Consider the following 19529-nt stretch of genomic DNA (forward strand, 5'->3'; position numbering starts at 1 on the left):
TCATCCGTGACGGCGGTGGAGGAAGATATTTTTCATTAATGGCGAAAGCAAACGATGAAACCCGACACTGATTTGCCACACGCCGCGTTCGATCATCCTCGAGCGACGAGGAAACTCTTTCGACAATCTCGAACAGTAGACAACGGATCTTACGTGTATATACATAGAATGTAAAGCAGTGGGAACATTTAAGAGAGAGAGAGAAGAAGAATTTGTTGTATTACTTCCAACACATTAAAATTGTTCAGAAAAGAGATACATGCGTGGCTTGTGTGTTTTGAAATTAATGCATTTTTTCATTATGCACACATCCGCAGTCTATCTATCTATCAGTATCATAAACATTTTCTAGTTCAGTAATATTGGAGTCGCGTAGATAAGACAGTCTCTGATAGTCTTCTTCAATCTATCGTAAATCAATTTAAAATTAGAATCATGAGCATACATTTAATTCTTGAAGTTGTCAATGTATAGCTTAATTAGGTAGAGAACATGTTGATTGTTCTCATTATTTAACACTTTGGAATACCAGCTTTCCGAGGAGAATATACCTAGTAGGGATTGCAATACCGGTATAACGGTATACCGAATACTGAAATCTGGATTTAGAAACTTTTGATTCTGATTTCGAAGAGAGTGACAATGAAGAAAATAATAATACAATTGTTGAAAGTATCTCATTTGAATATGACGAAGATAATAGTAACGAGGACGAAATATTAACTTACCAAGGATTGCTTCCTATAATTAAGAAAATTCGAAAAGTTGTTAAAATATTTAAACGTTCTCCTACTAAAAATGCCGTTTTACAAAAAGATATATACTTACTGAAATAAAAAAAGAACTTATGCTAATATTAGATTCTAAAACACGCTGGAACAGTTTGTTATTAATGATGGAACGATTTTTGAAATGAAAAAATCCAATTCAGAAAGCATTAATTGACTTAAATTTACAAATTAATTTTTCCGATAGTGAATTCAATTTAATATCAAAAACTGTATCAGCTCTGATTCCAATAAAGCTGGCTGTGGAAGCATTATGTCGGAAGGATTCCAACTTATTAACAGCGAATGCAGCAATAAATTTTATGTTGCAATCACTTAAAGATCAGGACACGCCACTGTCTGAGGAATTATACAGTGCATTGAAAATTCGTATACAGGAAAGGCATAGTGAACTAGAAAATATTTTAAGGTATTTACATAATTATAACGACTTTAAAAAAGAAAACGGAAAGGAAGAAAAGAAGCTGACAAGGTCAAATTTAATTAAGTTCGTCGTCAATTTCCACAAAAACATTTATGAAAACCAAACACAAACCTATCCAGAAGAATTCGTTGAAGATGATGTTGATGTTAATATCGAAAAAGAATTGTCTCCCGAGAAGAAATTACAATTAGCTATAAATGAAAAAATTGCCACGAACAATAATACAAAAAATAGATTTATCCAAAACCGTCAGACGAGAGACCGAGTTGTTAGAAGATGAAGGACATCGAGGCAAATATTTAGAGAAAGTATATCGCTCATTATTAACAGTATGTACCACCAACCAGCGTGGATGCGGAAAGAGCACTTTCAACTGCAGGTAATTTGTGCAGAAAAATACGTTCAAGGCTTACTGACAGTTCAATAGATGCATTATGTTTTTTACAATCACATTTCAAAAGTGTGAAGTCAATGAATTAGTTAGTTTTTTTCTATTAAACAACTGTGTTTTTATACCTTCATGAAAATTCCTAATACCGGTATTAATACCGGTATACCGGTATTTTTTAGTCCGGTATTGCAATCCCTAATACCTAGCATTTCCAAAATGTCTTGTCCCCAAGGGGTTTGAAACCATTAGCGAAAGAATTGCAAGACTGTCAGAGACGGCTACTCCATACTCGGTCATTATTCTGTAGACTGCATCGGACCGCGTCGCGTCGCGTCGGTGCAAAAGGGCGCGATCTCGGAAACGTCAACGGACTCGACGTACCCTCTCGTCTCTCTTTCTCTTGTTTCCTGTTTGTTCCCACGAAGGGGAGAGACTCGACGACGATTGCTTCGAGGTTTCGATCGATCTCGCCGGCCCTCGGTGTGTAGAGAACATCGTCGTCGTCGTTTTCTGTTTTCGTTTCGTCCGTTGGACAGCGTTTATCGCGATCTTTTTCATTGTTGTCGATCGAGAAGCCAAGATTCGTGATATACCAGGAAAACATATAGAAAAAGAAAACGAGGGAGAGAGGGAGAGAGAAGGGGGAGAGGAAAGTAGAGGGAGAACGAGAGAACGCGTTGGCTGACTCGAAGGAGGCGGTCTAGCGAAAAGATCGATGCAGCTCCGTTCCTCCTCGAAAGCAGAATATTCGAATCGGGACGGCGGCGGCAACTGGCGTGGAAAAGGGAACGCAACGCGTTGCGTCGACCTCGTCACGCATCCAGCGCCTTGCCACCGTCTCGACGACGACGTCGGGATACGTCGATCATGCCGCGCGTTCCTGGCAATCCACCTTGGATCCAAGCGATTATACCCGACGCGATCCGATCATCGATCGAGCGTTCATGAAAAGACTCATTCACGCGGCTGCGAACGAGTTAGGGTGTGGTTATAGCTATCGCTAGACTGCGGATTTTCAAGAAAAATTGTCCACATCAATCGAAAGGAAGCAAAGTTAGATGCAACTATATCTTCTCCTCTAATCTTCTTAATACGTTCACTACCCCCGTCACAAATATGCGAACACTACAGTTTCGCAATGTACCTGGAGATAGCGAAATTAATTTGATGCACATTGTTGCGGACGATTGTAGGTACACTTACTTATTCAATCGCGTAATGCATCGATAAAGGTGGTCTTATTTTTAAAACGCAATCAAATTAGTCGCTCCAGGCGCTCGGTGCTGCTCTAACGTCGAGTTAGGCGTACACTGGCTACACTTTTTTATGGGTTAAACGTACCGGGTCGATAATCAACATCGATTTCGACGACTCTTATCTAGGAACAGCCGCGCTATGCAGAATGCACTGTCGCGAGAACGGTTCGGACGCATTCGGAACGCATTGGAGCATGTCAGCCGTCCAGTACGTCACATGCGATCGAAAACCGCATACAGCAGAATCGCAGCCTTCAACCCTTAATCGCTAGGCCGGTTTATGATGCATTTTCATATCTTTCCTTATGCGGAATTTCAGTAATTGTCGAATGAAAAGTCTGAAGCCGGTGCCATTTGGCCTCACAGTACGATTGATTTTATGGTTGCAGTGATTAGAATCTCAAATAACTCGTAAGTTATTTGTTGTACAAAAAAAGTGTTCTTTTCGACATACATAGGTTAGTAATTTTTTATAACGAATGTCCAGCTGCATCGATTGATGTATTAAAAAAACCTCATTCCATTTAAAAAAATGAAAGTGACCTTCATATTTTGATAAAGCATCGCGGTAACAAAAATCAGATTGCAACACTGTATGTCCGCCTAGGAACCATGCAACATTTGTTTGAACACTTTTTTTGTACAGCAAATAACTTACGAGTTATTCGAGATCCTCACGAGCCGGACTCGATGTTATAGCGCAGGCTGGTTAAGCATAACTTACGCGGCGTTGAATGCGTTAAATGCTCCCTTCGCCGGCAAACCGTGAGTCTCGCAGTAGTATAAATATTGTGCCGCATCTGCCTCGAGAAAAGCCGTTAATCGTAATAACGCGGGGCGTGTACGGGCCACGTGGCTAGGAGCGGAACGCAGTCGAAAATTGGTGTGGCGCGTAGCCCGTTGAACAATGGGTTTTTCGATTTTTGTTTGCCGCACTGTGCAGTAGGCCGTGCCATGTACGTAGGCAGAGGGTGGTGTAGGTGGTAGGTAACGCGGATCGATTTCGCAGCTCGGCGTTGCTATTCCTCGTGCCCCTCGTTTCGTACCCCTGGTCCATCTAGCGCGCGACGCACGGTCTATCGTACACCTCGACAGAGGGAAAATCGACGCGAAGACAGGTGCCAGCGACGCGCGACGTTTCCACCAAACAAAAATGTCCCACCGACGCGAGTCGATCGTCAATCGATCCAACAGCCACGATCGTTCCTCTCTGTTGTACAATCAACCCTCCTATAACGCGATTAATTTGTATCGCGTTATAGGAAACTCGGAATTAGTACTAATCAGGGTAAATTAGATTAAGGGCAGTCGGACTTTGATTTCGCTGATAAAGTTTCGAATTTCGGTTTTTCAGCTGATTGTCTGTGCACACTGTAAGTGCAATTTCTTTGAATTTTCTTAGGACCAAACTTTGGAATGGAACCCGCACTAAACCACGTGAAATGAGTCTTCGGCGAAAATGGCTGAATTTGAAATATGTTGTAGCTTTTGGGTCACTGTTTCAACCCTTCACTTCAAGATATCACTTTTGGATCAATGCGGTTACGATTATAAGGGAACAATATGAATTTTTAGTGAACAAAATAGTTGAGGAATAATTGTTTATGATTAAAAAAATTATTATTATTATTGTTTATTTATTTTTTTTTGCTATCGGTTATGATTTTTACTGTCACAAACAATGAATGAATACTGTCACAAACAATTATTCTTTAACTATTTTGTTCATTAAAAATTCATATTGTTCCCTCATAATGGTAACCGCATTGATCCGAAAGCGATATCTTTGCTGGTCTGACCTCAGGCTTTTCAAGGGTTGAAACAACGAAATGGTCCATTTTTTAACATTTTGCCTGACATACATTTGTTCAGTGACCCAAAAGGTACAACATATTTCAAATTCAGCCATATTCGCCGAGGACCCATTTCACGTGGTTTAGTGCGGGGTTCTTTGTCAAAAATATAATTTTTAAAAAATGCTTGAAAACCTGCTCGTTTAAGTCTGTAGGGAAACAAGAGGAATCAGACAAACAAACTGTTGTGAAGATGTCGCTTACACTGCCTTAGAGAAGGGATATTGAATGTATTGGGAAATCGACGCGAGCGGTTGTACGATGTTCGACTCCCCTGAAATGTGACACGAATCAAATCGCAATGTTTGCTCCGCGTAATTGGCGGGTTTACCGTGTAGAGGAACGCGTCGAGCAACATTTTTTATGGGACGGGAAAACGCGATGTTTCGCGATCGAATTCGAGCGTGTCCCGCGTATCCCGAGCGTGGCGAGGTCTCGAGAGGCCATAGAAGTAGGTCTGGCACGTTTCCACCCTGTATTAACCCAATTCCATCGAGCACCCTCGACGCAGGGGAATACGTGCCCCGTCCCTCGTCCTCGTCCTCGTCCTCGTACCCTTGCAGCCTTGCACCCCACACCGCCCCGTCGTCGATTCTCTTGCAAACCGTTCAACGAACTCGGCCCGATCCCACCACCACACCACACCGGCTCGAGATCTTGCCGACAAGTGGTCACCAATCTCTCAACAGTTGCAGCGCGGTAGAACCCTCGGTTATCCGAACCAATCAGGGAAACACGAGTGCTCGGATAATATATGCAGAGGGGATGCTAGGAATATGAGATACCCAATTTATTTCTTAACTCTTCGTGAGCAACCTGGATGATTTATGTCCGGAGCGAAATTTCCCTCTTGAATTTCATCTTTTCAATATTCCCTTCCGCCCATTAATGTTTCTAACGTTCCAACTACTGAACATTATAAAGCGTTACAGACGAATATCTCCAGAAATATTGATTATACGCAAAAATGTTTGAGATGAAAGTTGTTCAGTACCTAGGGGGACATCAATGTGGTGGGATTTTTATTTCTCCCGATGGACACTCCAAGGTGAGGTGAAGGTCACCTTGATTTTTTTTAATGGAAACACCTACTTCCTGTATCAGGAATCGATTGCCTATCGAATTCTGAGTTGAAATGTATTGACCTTCATGTGTCCTACATCTAATATAGTTAACGAGATATTATCGAAACAATTTTCTCTCTTCTTTGGATAATATCTCGGTAACTATTAGGTTTAGGACATATGAAAGTCAACACTTTTATACTCAGAATTTGATACTCCATCGATCTATGGTATAAAAAATAGGACGTCCCATTTAAAAAAAGAAAGTTGACCTTCACCTCACCTTGGAGTGTCCACCGATAAAAATAAAAGCCCCACCGCATGATGTCCCCCTCGGTACTCAACAACTTCCATCTTGCAAGGAAAAGCCGTAAGGAAAAGAGGGTTTATTAACGTATTTGGGAACAAATGTCAATGACGTTAACCTTCTTTTAACAATTCGTTGGCGATTGTAATTTTACAATTCTTCTGTTCTTTGCGATTCTCTATTTTATAAGTTTACTTATATATAGGATTGCCCGTTAATACACACACATACATACGTACATCAACCGCACTTCAACCCTATAATCTGAAACATTTTCGCGTATAATCAATATTTTTGAAGATATTTGTCTGTAACGCTTTATAATGTTCACCCTGTATATTAAAATGGGGCTTTCAATATGGATTCCAGAATTTTAGAACAGTTCAGCAATGTAGTGCCTAGAGGCCTAGGGACATTGTTAATCCAGTAACAAAACGTATTGTACAATGTAGAATCTCGATTGACCGAACCCCGATGATATCCACATCTCGTGGATATCTCGTCCACATCGCATTTTCAATGCGTTTTTCCACACAATAACTAACATCTCTGACTTCCACACTGTCGCACACGTTCACCAGAGATGCGCCATTATGGACCTGTATGTTATCTTCGCACGAAAGCTCGTTAAAATCGAAGTAGGACAGTCGAGGGAACTTTGTTGTTCCGTTCCCTCGTGAGTAGCTAGGCGATGCCTTTGAAATGCCGGGTCAAAACAGACCCGTGCACTGCCATCCAAGCGTTAACTCTGGGATTATCGAGGAGCGGTGCTTGTTACGTACTTCGTTCAAATTCTCGCTCGTTTGAACCCCGCTGATTAACCCTTTGCACTCGGAGCTATTTTACCTCGAAAATCAGACGTTTTTGCCGACCTAGAATATTTCCATTTCACGCAGGGTGCAGCCGAATAAAATTTAATTATCCGCCGCTTCGTTTTCGAGAAACTCGATTTTCTCAACGTGTCCCGAACGAATAAAATGTTATTGCTTCTTTTCGATTTATTTTTACATGTCGAATCGCTCTCTGCCCGCCTGTATATGTTATTCGGTCTTAATTTTGTGGCTATAAAAAAAGTGATCCAGTATTTAAATGTTTCGTAATTGATTGAGTACAAACGAATCGAATAATGTAGACGATGAATTTTCCTTTATGTCGATCGTAGATAGTGCATATAAACAATTTAATGATTTCGACGCCACAGGTTCGATCAAATGTTACTCACTAAGTAACGCCGAAATCATTAAATTGTTTAAATGTAGACGATATTTTGAATGACGGTACAGCAATTGTTTAGTGGCGTCTCAAAGTCGCCATTCGAGTGCTAAGGGTTAAATTGACCCGCTGTCGCTCTTCCACGTCTCCCCGTGAACAGGTAAACCCCATGGACGTAAATGGGGTGGTGGTAGTCGATCGCTGACCAAATGCCCTGTCGTTCTCTGTTGCAGAGGTTAAGATGGAACTGGAGGACCTCATGTCGGACATTAAGAAGACGGCCAACAAAGTCAGAGCCAAGTTAAAGGGTAAGCGACATTGGGAGCGGCGACTTGCCGTTGCTAATTTCGATCGTTGCGGCGCGAACGCGACGGATATCTTCCCCATTGTCGAAAGGAAGCAGTAGATGGTCCTACAAGTTCGTTCCGTTTATGCAAATGAGTAAACCTTACGAAAATGTGGAAACATTTACGGAAGTAATCGTTGTTACTATTTACCCGTGTTGTCCAGCTGCGTTAACACTTTGAACGCCAACCCAGCTTCCAATCGCTCTTCTAGCATTTTGCAAAAATCCGATTTCTAGACCAATAACTCCGTTTACCATTTCTCGGAGACACGGCGCTCAAAGTGTTAAGCTTGAACGTATCGTGAACGGTAGTTTTGGGACAGCGTGTAAAGTAGAAAAACGAAATACAGTGCTGGAGGAGATTGAAAGTTCACTTGTTTGATGTCCACTTCATAGACAGCGAATATTGCTCTTCGAGACACCCCCGTTCTTCGTATATTTTTCTACGGAAAAAGGAAGAACAGTAGTGCCAACTTCGAGGTAACGAACGTTTGCCAAACGTGAATAGAATTTATCATTTTATCCAGCACTGTACACTCGAATGGTTGAAGTATTAGCTCGTCTCGTGTGAGAACGAAGGGAGTGGCGAGAGGAGAATGACGAGGAAGGATGACAGGTAGGTGAACCCGAAGAGTGTTCAGGGTTCGTCGATTCGCGGGCGCGCTAACGCCTGTGTCCGACGTTAGACGGTGATTCGGATGTTCTCGGTGTCCACAGTGATAGAGCAAAATATCGAGCAGGAAGAGCATACGAACAAATCGTCGGCGGACCTGAGGATACGCAAGACACAGCACTCGACGCTGTCCAGGAAGTTCGTCGAGGTGATGACGGAGTACAATCGGACGCAGACCGATTACAGAGAGCGATGCAAGGGGAGGATACAGCGACAGTTGGAAATCAGTAAGCCCGGTTTATTTCCGAATCTTACAATTAGATCTCTCGAAGGTTCTGGCGATATTTAGCGCGATCGATTACCATCCCTAACCGTACGATTTCGCCGCTTGCAGCGGGAAGAACGACCACCAACGAGGAACTCGAGGAGATGTTGGAACAAGGGAATCCGGCCGTGTTCACGCAAGGGGTGAGATACCTCCTTAACCCGATTTCCACTTTCGTTCCTCTAACAAGCGGACCGGACGAGTAATTATTTCATTGGATAATCGGTTCGCTCGCGACCAACTGAGTCGCTCTTCCGAAGGCCGAACGCTAGCCTCGTCCGAAGCTGTCGATTATTTCCACTCTGGTGGAGAAACATGCCGAATCAACCCCTTTTATTAACCCTTCGCGGTCCGAAGGTATCCTCTTTTCAGAACTTGCTTCATCATCATACAATTTAGTTATGTTCCTATAAGGTGGCCACTCACTTGTTGCGAAAACCACCCCCGGAAAAAAAGCTATTCTTTCCAATCCCTGTTAATTGATTTAAAATTCTGAAAAACGTCCACAAATAAAGCTAGCTTGTAGCTTCGTTTTCGCCTTTATTTCACATAAATATCTTAATTAATTACTGAGAAAATTTTTAGTCCCTTCGACGTAGACGAAGGAGTAGAGAAATTGTATAGAATAGAAATTGTAGAATGTTTTTAGAATTCCGAAAAATGTCCACAAATAAAGCTAGTTTGTAGCTTCGTTTTCGCCTTTATTTCACATAAATATCTTAATTAATTACTGAGAAAATTTTCACTCCCTTCGACGTAGACGAAGGAGTAGAGAAATTGTATATGTAGAATAGTGTTTTAGGCAGGGAACATTTTTCAGCAACCGAGAAACATGAAAAATGGCTTGGGGGTGAATTACCCATGCGTAATTACTCGTCCGTGTAGTTCCGCTTTTGTAAGGGCGAATTGAATGATCAACCACGTGTTTCCCGCAGATCATCATGGAAACGCAACAAGCGAAACAAACCCTCGCCGATATCGAGGCTCGCCACGCCGACATCATCAAATTGGAAAACTCGATCAGGGAGCTCCACGACATGTTCATGGACATGGCCATGCTCGTGGAAAGCCAGGTAACGTAACAAACGCGTCGCACAAACCGTGTTCCGGAACGTAACAACTGGCTGGACATAACAACTCTACATATATTCTTACGTTTTTCGATCCTAAATTGGACTCGCGAGAATCGGCACACGTCTTTTCACCATAGTCGTTTCAGATTTTTCTGAGCACAATAGGAATTGTCTGAATTAATTGCAAGATTAGGCTACACGTATTTCTTTCCTTAATCATATTAATGGGTTGGAAATAACAGTATTTTTAAATGCTTTAAGTATTTTCATTATTTTGTGTCTGAACCAGGGATTTTGATCAGAAATGAATGAAATCCGCAGAGATTTCTAGTCATTGAAGAACAGAAAACAAAATAATAACACTGTCCAACACCAAATTTGTTCCACAATTACTGTTGGGCGGTTCTTATAGAGTTTGTTGCGCTGATTCCGAATCTGTCCTTAATTTTTTCCCTAGACACACAGTTTTTGAGAAACATGACTTTGAAAAAATAAACATCTTTTTCAATTTTAAACAAATATTGTGGTGTTATTATGAAAGATATTGAATTGTCCTTTACAGCAGAAGATTCTGTACACTTTTAAACATGTTTAAACAAGCATGAAAGACGGAGAGACACCACTTTTGCACCAATTTTTGAGGATATTTTTCAATTTATCCCAAAAAATAACGGTCCAGCGGAAAATCGAGCTATACCACGCGATAGAGCAGACTTTTATCTTGAGAAACCACCCTTTCAAGTTTGGTTGTAAAGAACAATTCTATATCTTTTATAATAACATTACAATAAATTAAAGTTGAAAAATACGTTTGTGTTTCTCAAAAACTATGCGTGTAGGAGAAAAATTAAGGGCAGACTCGGAATCAGCGCGAAAAACTCTACAAGATCCACCCAACAGTATATTGGAAACATAAAAAAAGTTGAAATTTGTTGGACAGTGTAATTTTCACTGTTCTAAATTTTGGAGTATTGTCCAGCTGGTTAGGAATACAGTGCGTCGTGTCGTCTCTTTCCCTTTTATCAATAGATGTATCGATCTGCTCGTTCCCAGTTGTCGTTCACGGGGACATTTATCCGCAGCTTGAACTAACGCAGGCCTAATTTTAGGGTGAGATGATAGATCGCATAGAGTACCACGTGGAGCACGCGGTAGATTACGTGCAGACGGCTACGCAGGACACCAAGAAAGCACTGAAGTATCAAAGCAAAGCCCGACGGGTGAGTCTATCCCGTATATCGCGCGGATCCATTGGTCTTCCGTTTGTCTCTAATTGGTCACATTTTGTTTCTCCCCTCCTTACAAAAACGAAACCCTCTCAGAAACGACGATTCCCCCGTTGTCCCCTTTTTCCCCCATTTGTTTTGGTTGTATCGCGTTCGATTCCTTTCGTATGCTTTTTCGTATTAACGCTGTATCTCTGTTTATCTCTCTCTTTCTCTCTCTGTTTCTCTTCCTCTCTTCCTTTATATCTCTATCTCTCAATTGTTTATCTGTTTGTGTGTATCGTTACGAATACAACTCGACACGAAACCACGTTTACTTCCGGCTTCCAGCCGTGTTACGGCGACACTTCTTAACATTTCTTAGCGCGTTAACGTTCCTCCTATCGAATCGCTGCTCGCATATACCTACGAGGTGTCACAGTTGAATAGGATCACGCAAACGTATCTCATTTAGCATTATATAAAAAAATCTCTCGGTATCGAATCGTAGCATTTTGTCGGCCGCGTGTAATCGTGAAAAAAATTGCTTCTCAAGATTGTACAGGGTCCGGAGATCGTCTGCATTTTTAAATCCAAGAAGAAATATACGATTCTACAAATTGAAGTCTTCACAAGGGTTAACCTTGAGAAGGAATTCCTTTTACCGTGATATGTGGTTGTAGAAACGGTGTACCAGCGTGCTTAGAAACATTTTTATACGACGCTAAATAGGGCAGACATTTAGCAGATCCCATTCAGCTGAAACACCCTGTATGTATGACGATCTGCTCCACAGAGCCAGACGTTTATGATTCACAACTGAAATTGGCTGAAAACATTGTTCAACGGCAGTAGTCAACTTTGTTCGTGAACCAATAGGCCATGCTCCAATCGTTTCTTTCGGGATTGCTTTTTAAAAGAAGATTTCCAAGGTCTTCTTTGATCTAGCACAGTTGTTGAGAGTCATACTAATAGGCTTCCGGTAAGCACTGCGTTAAGTCTACAGTATCTCTCACCAATTTATCCATTTCGAATAGGTTAAACGAAACATTGTTCACCTTTGTTACTCAAAATTACGTACCTACGCATCTGTAAATTATAATTCAGTGTAATCTGGCTCTGGTTGGTTCAGAAATGTGAAACGTTATTACATATATACGGACGTGCGTGTACGTACGAGCCGCTCATTTGCCAAATCGATTAAATCCGCGAGACAGAGAGCTCAGACAATCGACGAAGTAGTATATGTACATTCATCTGTAAATTGATTTGAACCGGTTTGGCTTGTGATCGTCTCGATTAACACTAGAAATACCGCGCACTGAATTGTAACGCCTTAGAAAAATCAAAGAATAGTGTAAATTGTAACATGCGCATTAGAAAAATCAAGGAATCGTGTAAATTGTAACATGCGCACGATTAAGTAACATTGTTCGACGATTGTCAGCGGAAGTGTCCCTATCGTTTCAACGATTGTAAAACGAAAGGGATGAAACGGTCGGCTCGCGTGGTAGTTCTAGTGTTAACAACACTGTTCAACAAGTTTTAACAATTCTCTCTTTCGCGTTTCGATAACCAGTAGAGGATTCTTATTAAACCCTGTTTAAACCTGTTAGGACGTTCATGAAAGTATTATTTAAAAATATACAGTGCACTCGGGAGAGTTTTCACGGTCGAAGCGGGAAAAATTCTCAAAGATTGAAAATTCGATTAGTTCCCGTTATTGTAAACAACTGAAACGTCTGTAAGAATCACATACGGGTTGTCGGAATGTGAAATCGGTGTCGGGAAGCGCGCAATCGGTAGCAAAACGCGTTGCAAATACGTGGTGTACACGCATCGTCGTATAGATGTTGAACACGCGTGTCTCTCTATTTGTGTGTCGCTCTGTCCTGTTGAACGTGAGTGTGCTAATTGTGCCTCCGTCCCTGAACTGTTTGTCTCCATTCGTACTATGTACTAAAAGTCTGCGTATTTTACTAACCTATGCTCTCTAACCGGACTAACTACAGCGTTCTCGATTCGGTTGTCGCCGGCGCCGATCGGTTGCTGCGATCGATCGAGAAGCGCCAGGCCTGCTGTTTCCGCTTTATTTTCTATCGGGGGTTCGATGCGCGCTGCACTGCGCGCCTTCTTCGACGACTAACACGCACGATCCTCGCGGTGCAGGGCGCGTGGCGCAGCGCGGTTTATTTTGCTTTCTACACGATATGTGTGTTTTTACTGCTCTCTTATCCGTACATCTGTACACCTGTACTATATACATGTATACGTCTCTCTCTCTGTCTGTGTATAATACGTACAATCAGTCTCATAATCGGTGGCACGTACTTCAAATCGGAATAACCTTTTTAGAAATGAACCAAGCGACTTCTGTCTTTCTATCGAGCTAGGTGTAGATAAGTTATATTATTTAATTCAGACTAAACGCAATTCTTCTTCAAAACTAATTCATCTAGCTTGCCAGAAAAACTGAACTGGTTTGGTACATTCCTAAAAAATTCTGATTTAGAGCGTGTGCCATCAATTATTGGACTGGCTGCATACACACGCATACACGTCGTCGGTGTATTTATTATCTGTGGACGCGCGCGCGTTCCTGTACGCGTGTATCTAGACCAGGGGTTGAAAACCGTTGCGATATCGATTCCAGTCCTTGAAACAGTTACGGAGCACCGATATTCTAAATAACTGTTACGAGGGATATTTCTGTGGCCACAATCTCGTACATCCTATAGAAAAATCCGTTCTGTAGGGCTCGCCCCGTTGAATTGGGGCCGGTGCATTGTGTTTTGTAAGCGAGAACTTCTCGTGCACCGTCCCGATAAAGTTCGATTCTATAGGTGGAGCCCGACTGTCTGAAATATTTGAAATTATTTTTCTTTTATATTTTTCTAAGTATTCTCGATGTTGCCCTCTTAGCATTTCTAATTTCGTATTACAAAAACCGGCCTAATATTTTTGTATACGATGTACGATTTTGGCTGTGAATTACTGTGAACAGAAATGTTGGTTCCTCACAACAGTAACAGGTATTCCCCTTGCAAAATGGTTTCGCTCTAACTCAGTTTTGTCAATTGAGAAAATCTCCCGCATAGTTATAGTATTCTTACAGCATGGTTTTACTCTAACAAGGCATACAATAGACGACAAATCTATTGGAACGTAAGAGCTTGGGAACCCTTAGCAATTTCTAACCGTATCAATCGCGTATCTTATCTATCAAAGAAATAGGAGCATGGATATCGAATGCCTGGTGGGAACGTCTCTAACCAAGATCAGTTCGAGTCTTATGTATGTTAAATCGATCCAGCAGAAACTAGGATGGGAAAGATACTGTATAGAACTTGTCAAATCTCTAGGAGAATGGAGGTATCATTAGGCGAATGAGTCCCGAAGATATCAACTTAATTCCGAGCTGGAAATTTGAAGAGCGAATGCCAAAAATTCTCACTTCAGTGCCCCCGAATGAGAAAGGGTGGTAGCTTCTATCAACTGTGTTGGAATGATCTGGGATACCTGTATTTAGAACACCGATTCTGCCAAACTGTTTCGCTCAGAGCTGTCGCAAAGCAGGTACACTAACGATCACTTTCGCTTCAATCTCTGACCCGGACGGACACACCTTTCCTCTCGTTTGCAAAGAGACTCAGGTAGACCAGCGCGAGATTCAGAATACACGCGTACGACACGCGTCGCGTCGTCAATGTTCCCGTTGGTTGTTGTCGTCGCGCGTCGATCGTCAGCGAGCATCCCTAGCCGACATCGCCGATGCGTTTTCGTTCGATTCCGATTCCGGCTTCCAAAGAACATCCAGCTCTGTGTCTCTCCTCCCCGTCCTCATTTGCTGCTCGGCAGGGCAAATCGATGGATCGCAGTCCGGTGATGCTCTGCCGATCGGATCGATTCTCAACTGCGATCGCAGTTGTGGTTGCGGTTGCGGTTGCGGTTGCGGTGCGGCTACCACGCGGCCCAGAGCGAAAGGAAAAGGAGCGAACCTCGCAAGGTAAACGAATCGATTCGCGATCCTACGCGCCTATCGCGAACATAGAATCGCCCTGTGCTTCATCGCCGTGATTTCTTTCGATGATGATTCGCGTAATTGATCAAACTCCATTCAGACTTTGCTGAGAATATCGTCGAAATCGATCGACTCTCCTGCGGGCCACGAAAGTAACCCTTTGCGGACAAGAATTCTTTCATTGTATCGTGACTGATGCCGATGATCGTTGATTCTCTTAATTTTTTCACTATTTTGTTCAGTTACGAATAGGGATTGCAAACCCGCGCCATTTTCAATCCCGCGGGACTGAGGATTTAGTTCTTCGATCTAATATACATATTTAATAAAGAAACACATTTTAAAATTAATGAGATAATCATCTTTAATCATAGTAGTCAAAATTTATTAAGAAAATACAAACAAAATCTAAATCCACATAAATTAAAATAAATCTCTCTTTGGAAAACAAAACTATATAATTGAAATGAATATGTGTAATATTAAAATAATTAATATATTAAAGAAAAAGAAAAAAAAATTTTAATTTGTAATACTTTGAAGATATGTACGTAAAAAGCAAAGACTATTTATTGTTGAATCTTCTAGTTTGCTCCTCAAGTCACTGCAAAGATATCCTGCAGCGGAAATAGCTCGTTCAGCCTCTACACTCGTCGGTCGAATGGTTAATAAATATTCGTAAACCATACATAAATATTTCCCCTTTTTGCCGTCGCTTTCAAAGGATGTAATCTCCTTCTTTGAAGCTTCAACGATATCTTCTACCAATTCCTTTGACTCAACTTCTTCGATTTTCTTGCAATTGCAATTCTAATTCTTCTTACAAGGATATGTTGGACTGTTGTCTATCTTCTCGTATATCTTGATCTTGAATATTTTCGTCTTCTTCAAAGTAGTTGAATGCTTCAGCTTCGTCGCTATTATCCCCACGTGTGTCGGTAAGAACTCTTTCGAACAGATTTTTTATTTCTTTGCGAATTACGTTTTTCTTTGGCATTTCGAATGTAGTATCTCTTAAAATTTTACTCGGATTTTGCCAATATACTAACATTCCACTTAAGTCGGTACGAGTCTTGCAATCTAAAATTAATTCTAGATTTTCTCCCAGTTCTTCTTGCACATATCTCTGCAAATAAATGTCATTTTTTGTTGGTGACTCCTCAAAAATTGAAAAATTTTGATTATACGCATAGTCCTGCAAAATTTGCGGGATCCCGCATCACCTATTTAAGAAATGCGGGACCAAGAAATAACGGGATCCCGCTTTGAGGGATTGCAATCCCTAGTTACGAACAATTAACATCCGTGTAATATCATACCGAAGGGTTAATGTACAGTAGAAGGGTTTGATTTTAATGGAGAATAATTTGCAGGTCGCCCGCAGGGAGTTAATCTGTTGAAAATCGCGATAACGGGTGCCGACAGTCGCGCGAAACAGATTTCGGCGAGCGTGTATCGTTTCCCGATGTGCTCCACCGTACTCGAAAACGTTGCACCGAAACGCATCGGTTCCGCGTGTCAAGTGCAGACACTCGTTGTGCTTTTCTCTATCTATCTATCTATCTATCTATATCTATATCTATCTATCTATGTGTCCGCTCCCTTTCTCTCTCTCTCTCTCTCTCTCTCTCTCTCTCTCTCTCTCTCTCACTCTGCCTGTCTGCCTTTCTATCCGTCTGTTTGTACAACCACTCGTTCGCTCACTGTCCGTTGTTTGTTCACTCGTTGTTCTTCTTGACTGTGCAAGCATATCGATATCTCTCGCTTGTGATCGTCACGCGGATCGTCGCGAGACCACATCGTACAACACTATACCACGACTGGCTCTCGATGTTTCTGTATAGAACTCTGGTGTGTTTTATATTGTTGTTGTTGAAATGTAAGCGCAAACATTGTTGGCCCACCCCCGCCCGCCCTACATACTCTCGACTCGACTCGACTCGACCTGATTTCGTGTGTCGTCGTTCGTCGCCCTGGTCGTTTTGCCTTTGTGAGCTGTTTCCCGCGCGTCGTTGTTCGAGAGCTGTCTCTGATGCGCAACCGTCTCTTGTTCTTTCTGTCCACAGAAAATGATCTTCATCATAATCTGCGTGTTAATATTGGCCGTGATATTAATCTCCATAATAATAGCGAGCGTTCCTGGAAGCTAAAGAGCCTGATACCGCTAGATATCAGGGGTGTATCGGGGGAAGGATCCGGGGGGGATAATCGCGCGCGCGCGCGTGTGTGTGTACACCTATGTTCGGTCGTCGTGGGATTACATGGAAGCGGAACGATTCCGACGTCGTGGGAACACGAACGGATAGGATAACGTAGGATAGACTAGGATAGGATATACGGTAGCGTAGGACTGGGATAGGAGATGACTGTTCGGAGGAAGCATCTCTCTGCCAAAGCAAAACCAACCGTTCCTCCAAACCCGGCTCCTCCTGCTCCTCGTTCTCCTCCTTGGAACGTGTCTCGTTGACCGTTCACAACCATGTTCAAGTCGCTTCTCGTCGAGCGAAACGGTTCATCAAGTCGATCTCGCCGTCGTGTTCCTACCCGTTCATCGTTAAAACAGACAGACCAACGTCGGTCGGTTCTCTGCAGTTTCCCTGCCGTTCGTCCTGGCGTTTCCTTGAGCCCGAGGCTGGCCTCTGCACGAGGACCAAGCTACCTCTGAGCAACGTGGATACCCGCGGAGTTGCGTTCCGTTCGCAGAAAGTCGGCGACCACGATCTCGCTACGGTGTTCTTCGTCCTCGCAATATCATTCCTATACTGCTTGCGGTTTCGCTGAATGCGGTTATCGATCATAACGAGACGCGCGCACTCTGATCGTTGTTCGTCTGGAGCGGTCTTGCTAGAATGTATTCGGCCAGACGCACGACGGAATTAGAAGAGTATTATTATTATTATTTATTGTAAATCTTGCCATTCGGCTTTGGATAACTTCCAGTTACATCTATCTACCCAAATAGCGCTTTCTGCTGGCAGAAAGACTAAGCATCTGCCCGGCGGAAGCTGCTCGGGCACAATGCTGGCCGCTCAGTCCTGGATTATACCTGTTTTTAAGAGGGCAGCACAGTCGCACGGTCATTAGTGCGACCGTGCTGCCCTCTTAAAAACAGACGGAATGCTGGCCGCTCGGTCCTGGATTCTGCCCGGCGATGGGCTCGATTTCTGCTCGAGGTAGCCCTAACCGAATGAGTACATTACGTTATCTTTAACTTAACATGTTATTCTTTGCTTCTATAGCTATATTTCAGTCTGAATAAGAAAACTAACTGTTCAGTGTCTCCTGTTTCTCATTTTATGTTGAAAGTCGCATAAGATCGAGAATCGCATTCGATAGAACCGCAGGCACGCGAAGCGCAAAAACGCTCGATGACCCAACACTGACCTCTGCAACATCTCTCTTCCGGCAACAAGGATACAGCCTCCATTCCGCGTGGACCACTTTCGAATCACGCCTCGCGATTAATATTCTTATGACGTTAATTATACACGTGTTTCGTTTTCTTGCGATACTGTGAACGGGTACCTGTGAATAGTTTAATATCACTAGACTGTGGACTTTATGCTTTTACGTCAGAAACGAATAGATGCTATTTAAACCAGTAAAAAAATTGAAAGAAGTGAAGATATACTATTTTCGATATGTTAGAGTTATTAGCTAGGAAAATAAATGTGTACTCCGCTTCAGTTCATTAAAATCGTTAAAGGATGTTAGAGACACTTCTATTTTGTTTACTACGCTTGATACGAAGAGTTTTTGTTCCGTATAAAAATCCGCAGTCTAGTTGTAAACGCTGCGACTAATGAAACGCGTGATTCACGATCTCCCGACTGTCGCCGCACGGTTCGAAAGTGGTTTATGCCGGAAGCTAGGCTTGGAAGAGCAACACAGCGGGAAACGAGGAGAAGAGCTTGCGGAAGAATTCGGCGAGTGTATCTTGGAGCGCGCGACAACCGAAACGAGCCACGCGAAACAGGTGTGTGCACCGAGAACGATTTTCGATCGGTACTCGAGCATCGCCCCGATGGTCGCGAGCGGCTGCGATCCCGCTCGCGACGCCTATTATTGTACATAACCGCATTTGTATAGAACAGATAATAATAATTACGATTACGAGTACATACGGCAATGTTGCAATTGTAATCGTGGGGACGCGTGCGTGCGAAAGCGTGCGAGAGCGCGATACTAGAAGACAACGTTCCCGTTTTCTTATTTTTCCGTCTGTGTGACGTGTCACGGTCTGTCGCGATTCTCAGAGATTGTCAAAAGATTGTCGAATGGGACAATGTTCGACGGAGGCACGCGGGTCCGAGCAGGTTCGAGAGCAGACACGAGAGCCGCGATTCGAGAGGCACAATCGACGCAGCTAGCAATGGAGGAACGCAGGCTGAACCATTCGCTGGAACCAGAAGACACCGTGTCCATCCGGCGTCGGATTCGCTAGTATTCGTCGAATAGCACCGACGAATCGCGTCGGCGAGACCCTCTTTTAACCGATTGTTGTGTTTTATGCCGTTCCGATGATGCCGAGCGTAGAAGAAGATCATGATCATGATATGCGTCGCCATACTTGTCATCGTTCTGGCCACCACCGTCGCTGGATACTTTGGACTGTGAACGCCGCAATCAGGTAAATCTTTGTCCGCACTGC

The 19529-nt window shown here is 42.8% G+C and overlaps 1 protein-coding gene across 3 annotated transcripts in view; it reads left to right on the forward strand.

Annotated features, from left to right (window-relative positions):
- Syx1a (syntaxin 1A) overlaps nt 1–19529 on the forward strand; it is a 37800-nt gene that overhangs the window by 10912 nt on the left and 7359 nt on the right. The window contains exons 4-10 of one of the 3 annotated variants that reach the window (XM_076435671.1): nt 7529–7603; nt 8359–8541; nt 8649–8722; nt 9515–9652; nt 10762–10872; nt 10975–14863; nt 16945–19508. In XM_076435671.1, the coding sequence (XP_076291786.1) occupies nt 7529–7603; nt 8359–8541; nt 8649–8722; nt 9515–9652; nt 10762–10872; nt 10975–11232 (839 nt within the window). In that variant the 3' untranslated portion in view covers nt 11233–14863; nt 16945–19508. The remainder of the gene's footprint in view (nt 1–7528; nt 7604–8358; nt 8542–8648; nt 8723–9514; nt 9653–10761; nt 10873–10974; nt 14864–16944; nt 19509–19529) is intronic. The other 2 variants (XM_076435672.1, XM_076435673.1) reach the window with 2 other exon arrangements.

Source organism: Lasioglossum baleicum, chromosome 12 (assembly GCF_051020765.1).
Source record: "Lasioglossum baleicum chromosome 12, iyLasBale1, whole genome shotgun sequence".
Taxonomy (NCBI): domain Eukaryota; kingdom Metazoa; phylum Arthropoda; class Insecta; order Hymenoptera; family Halictidae; genus Lasioglossum; species Lasioglossum baleicum.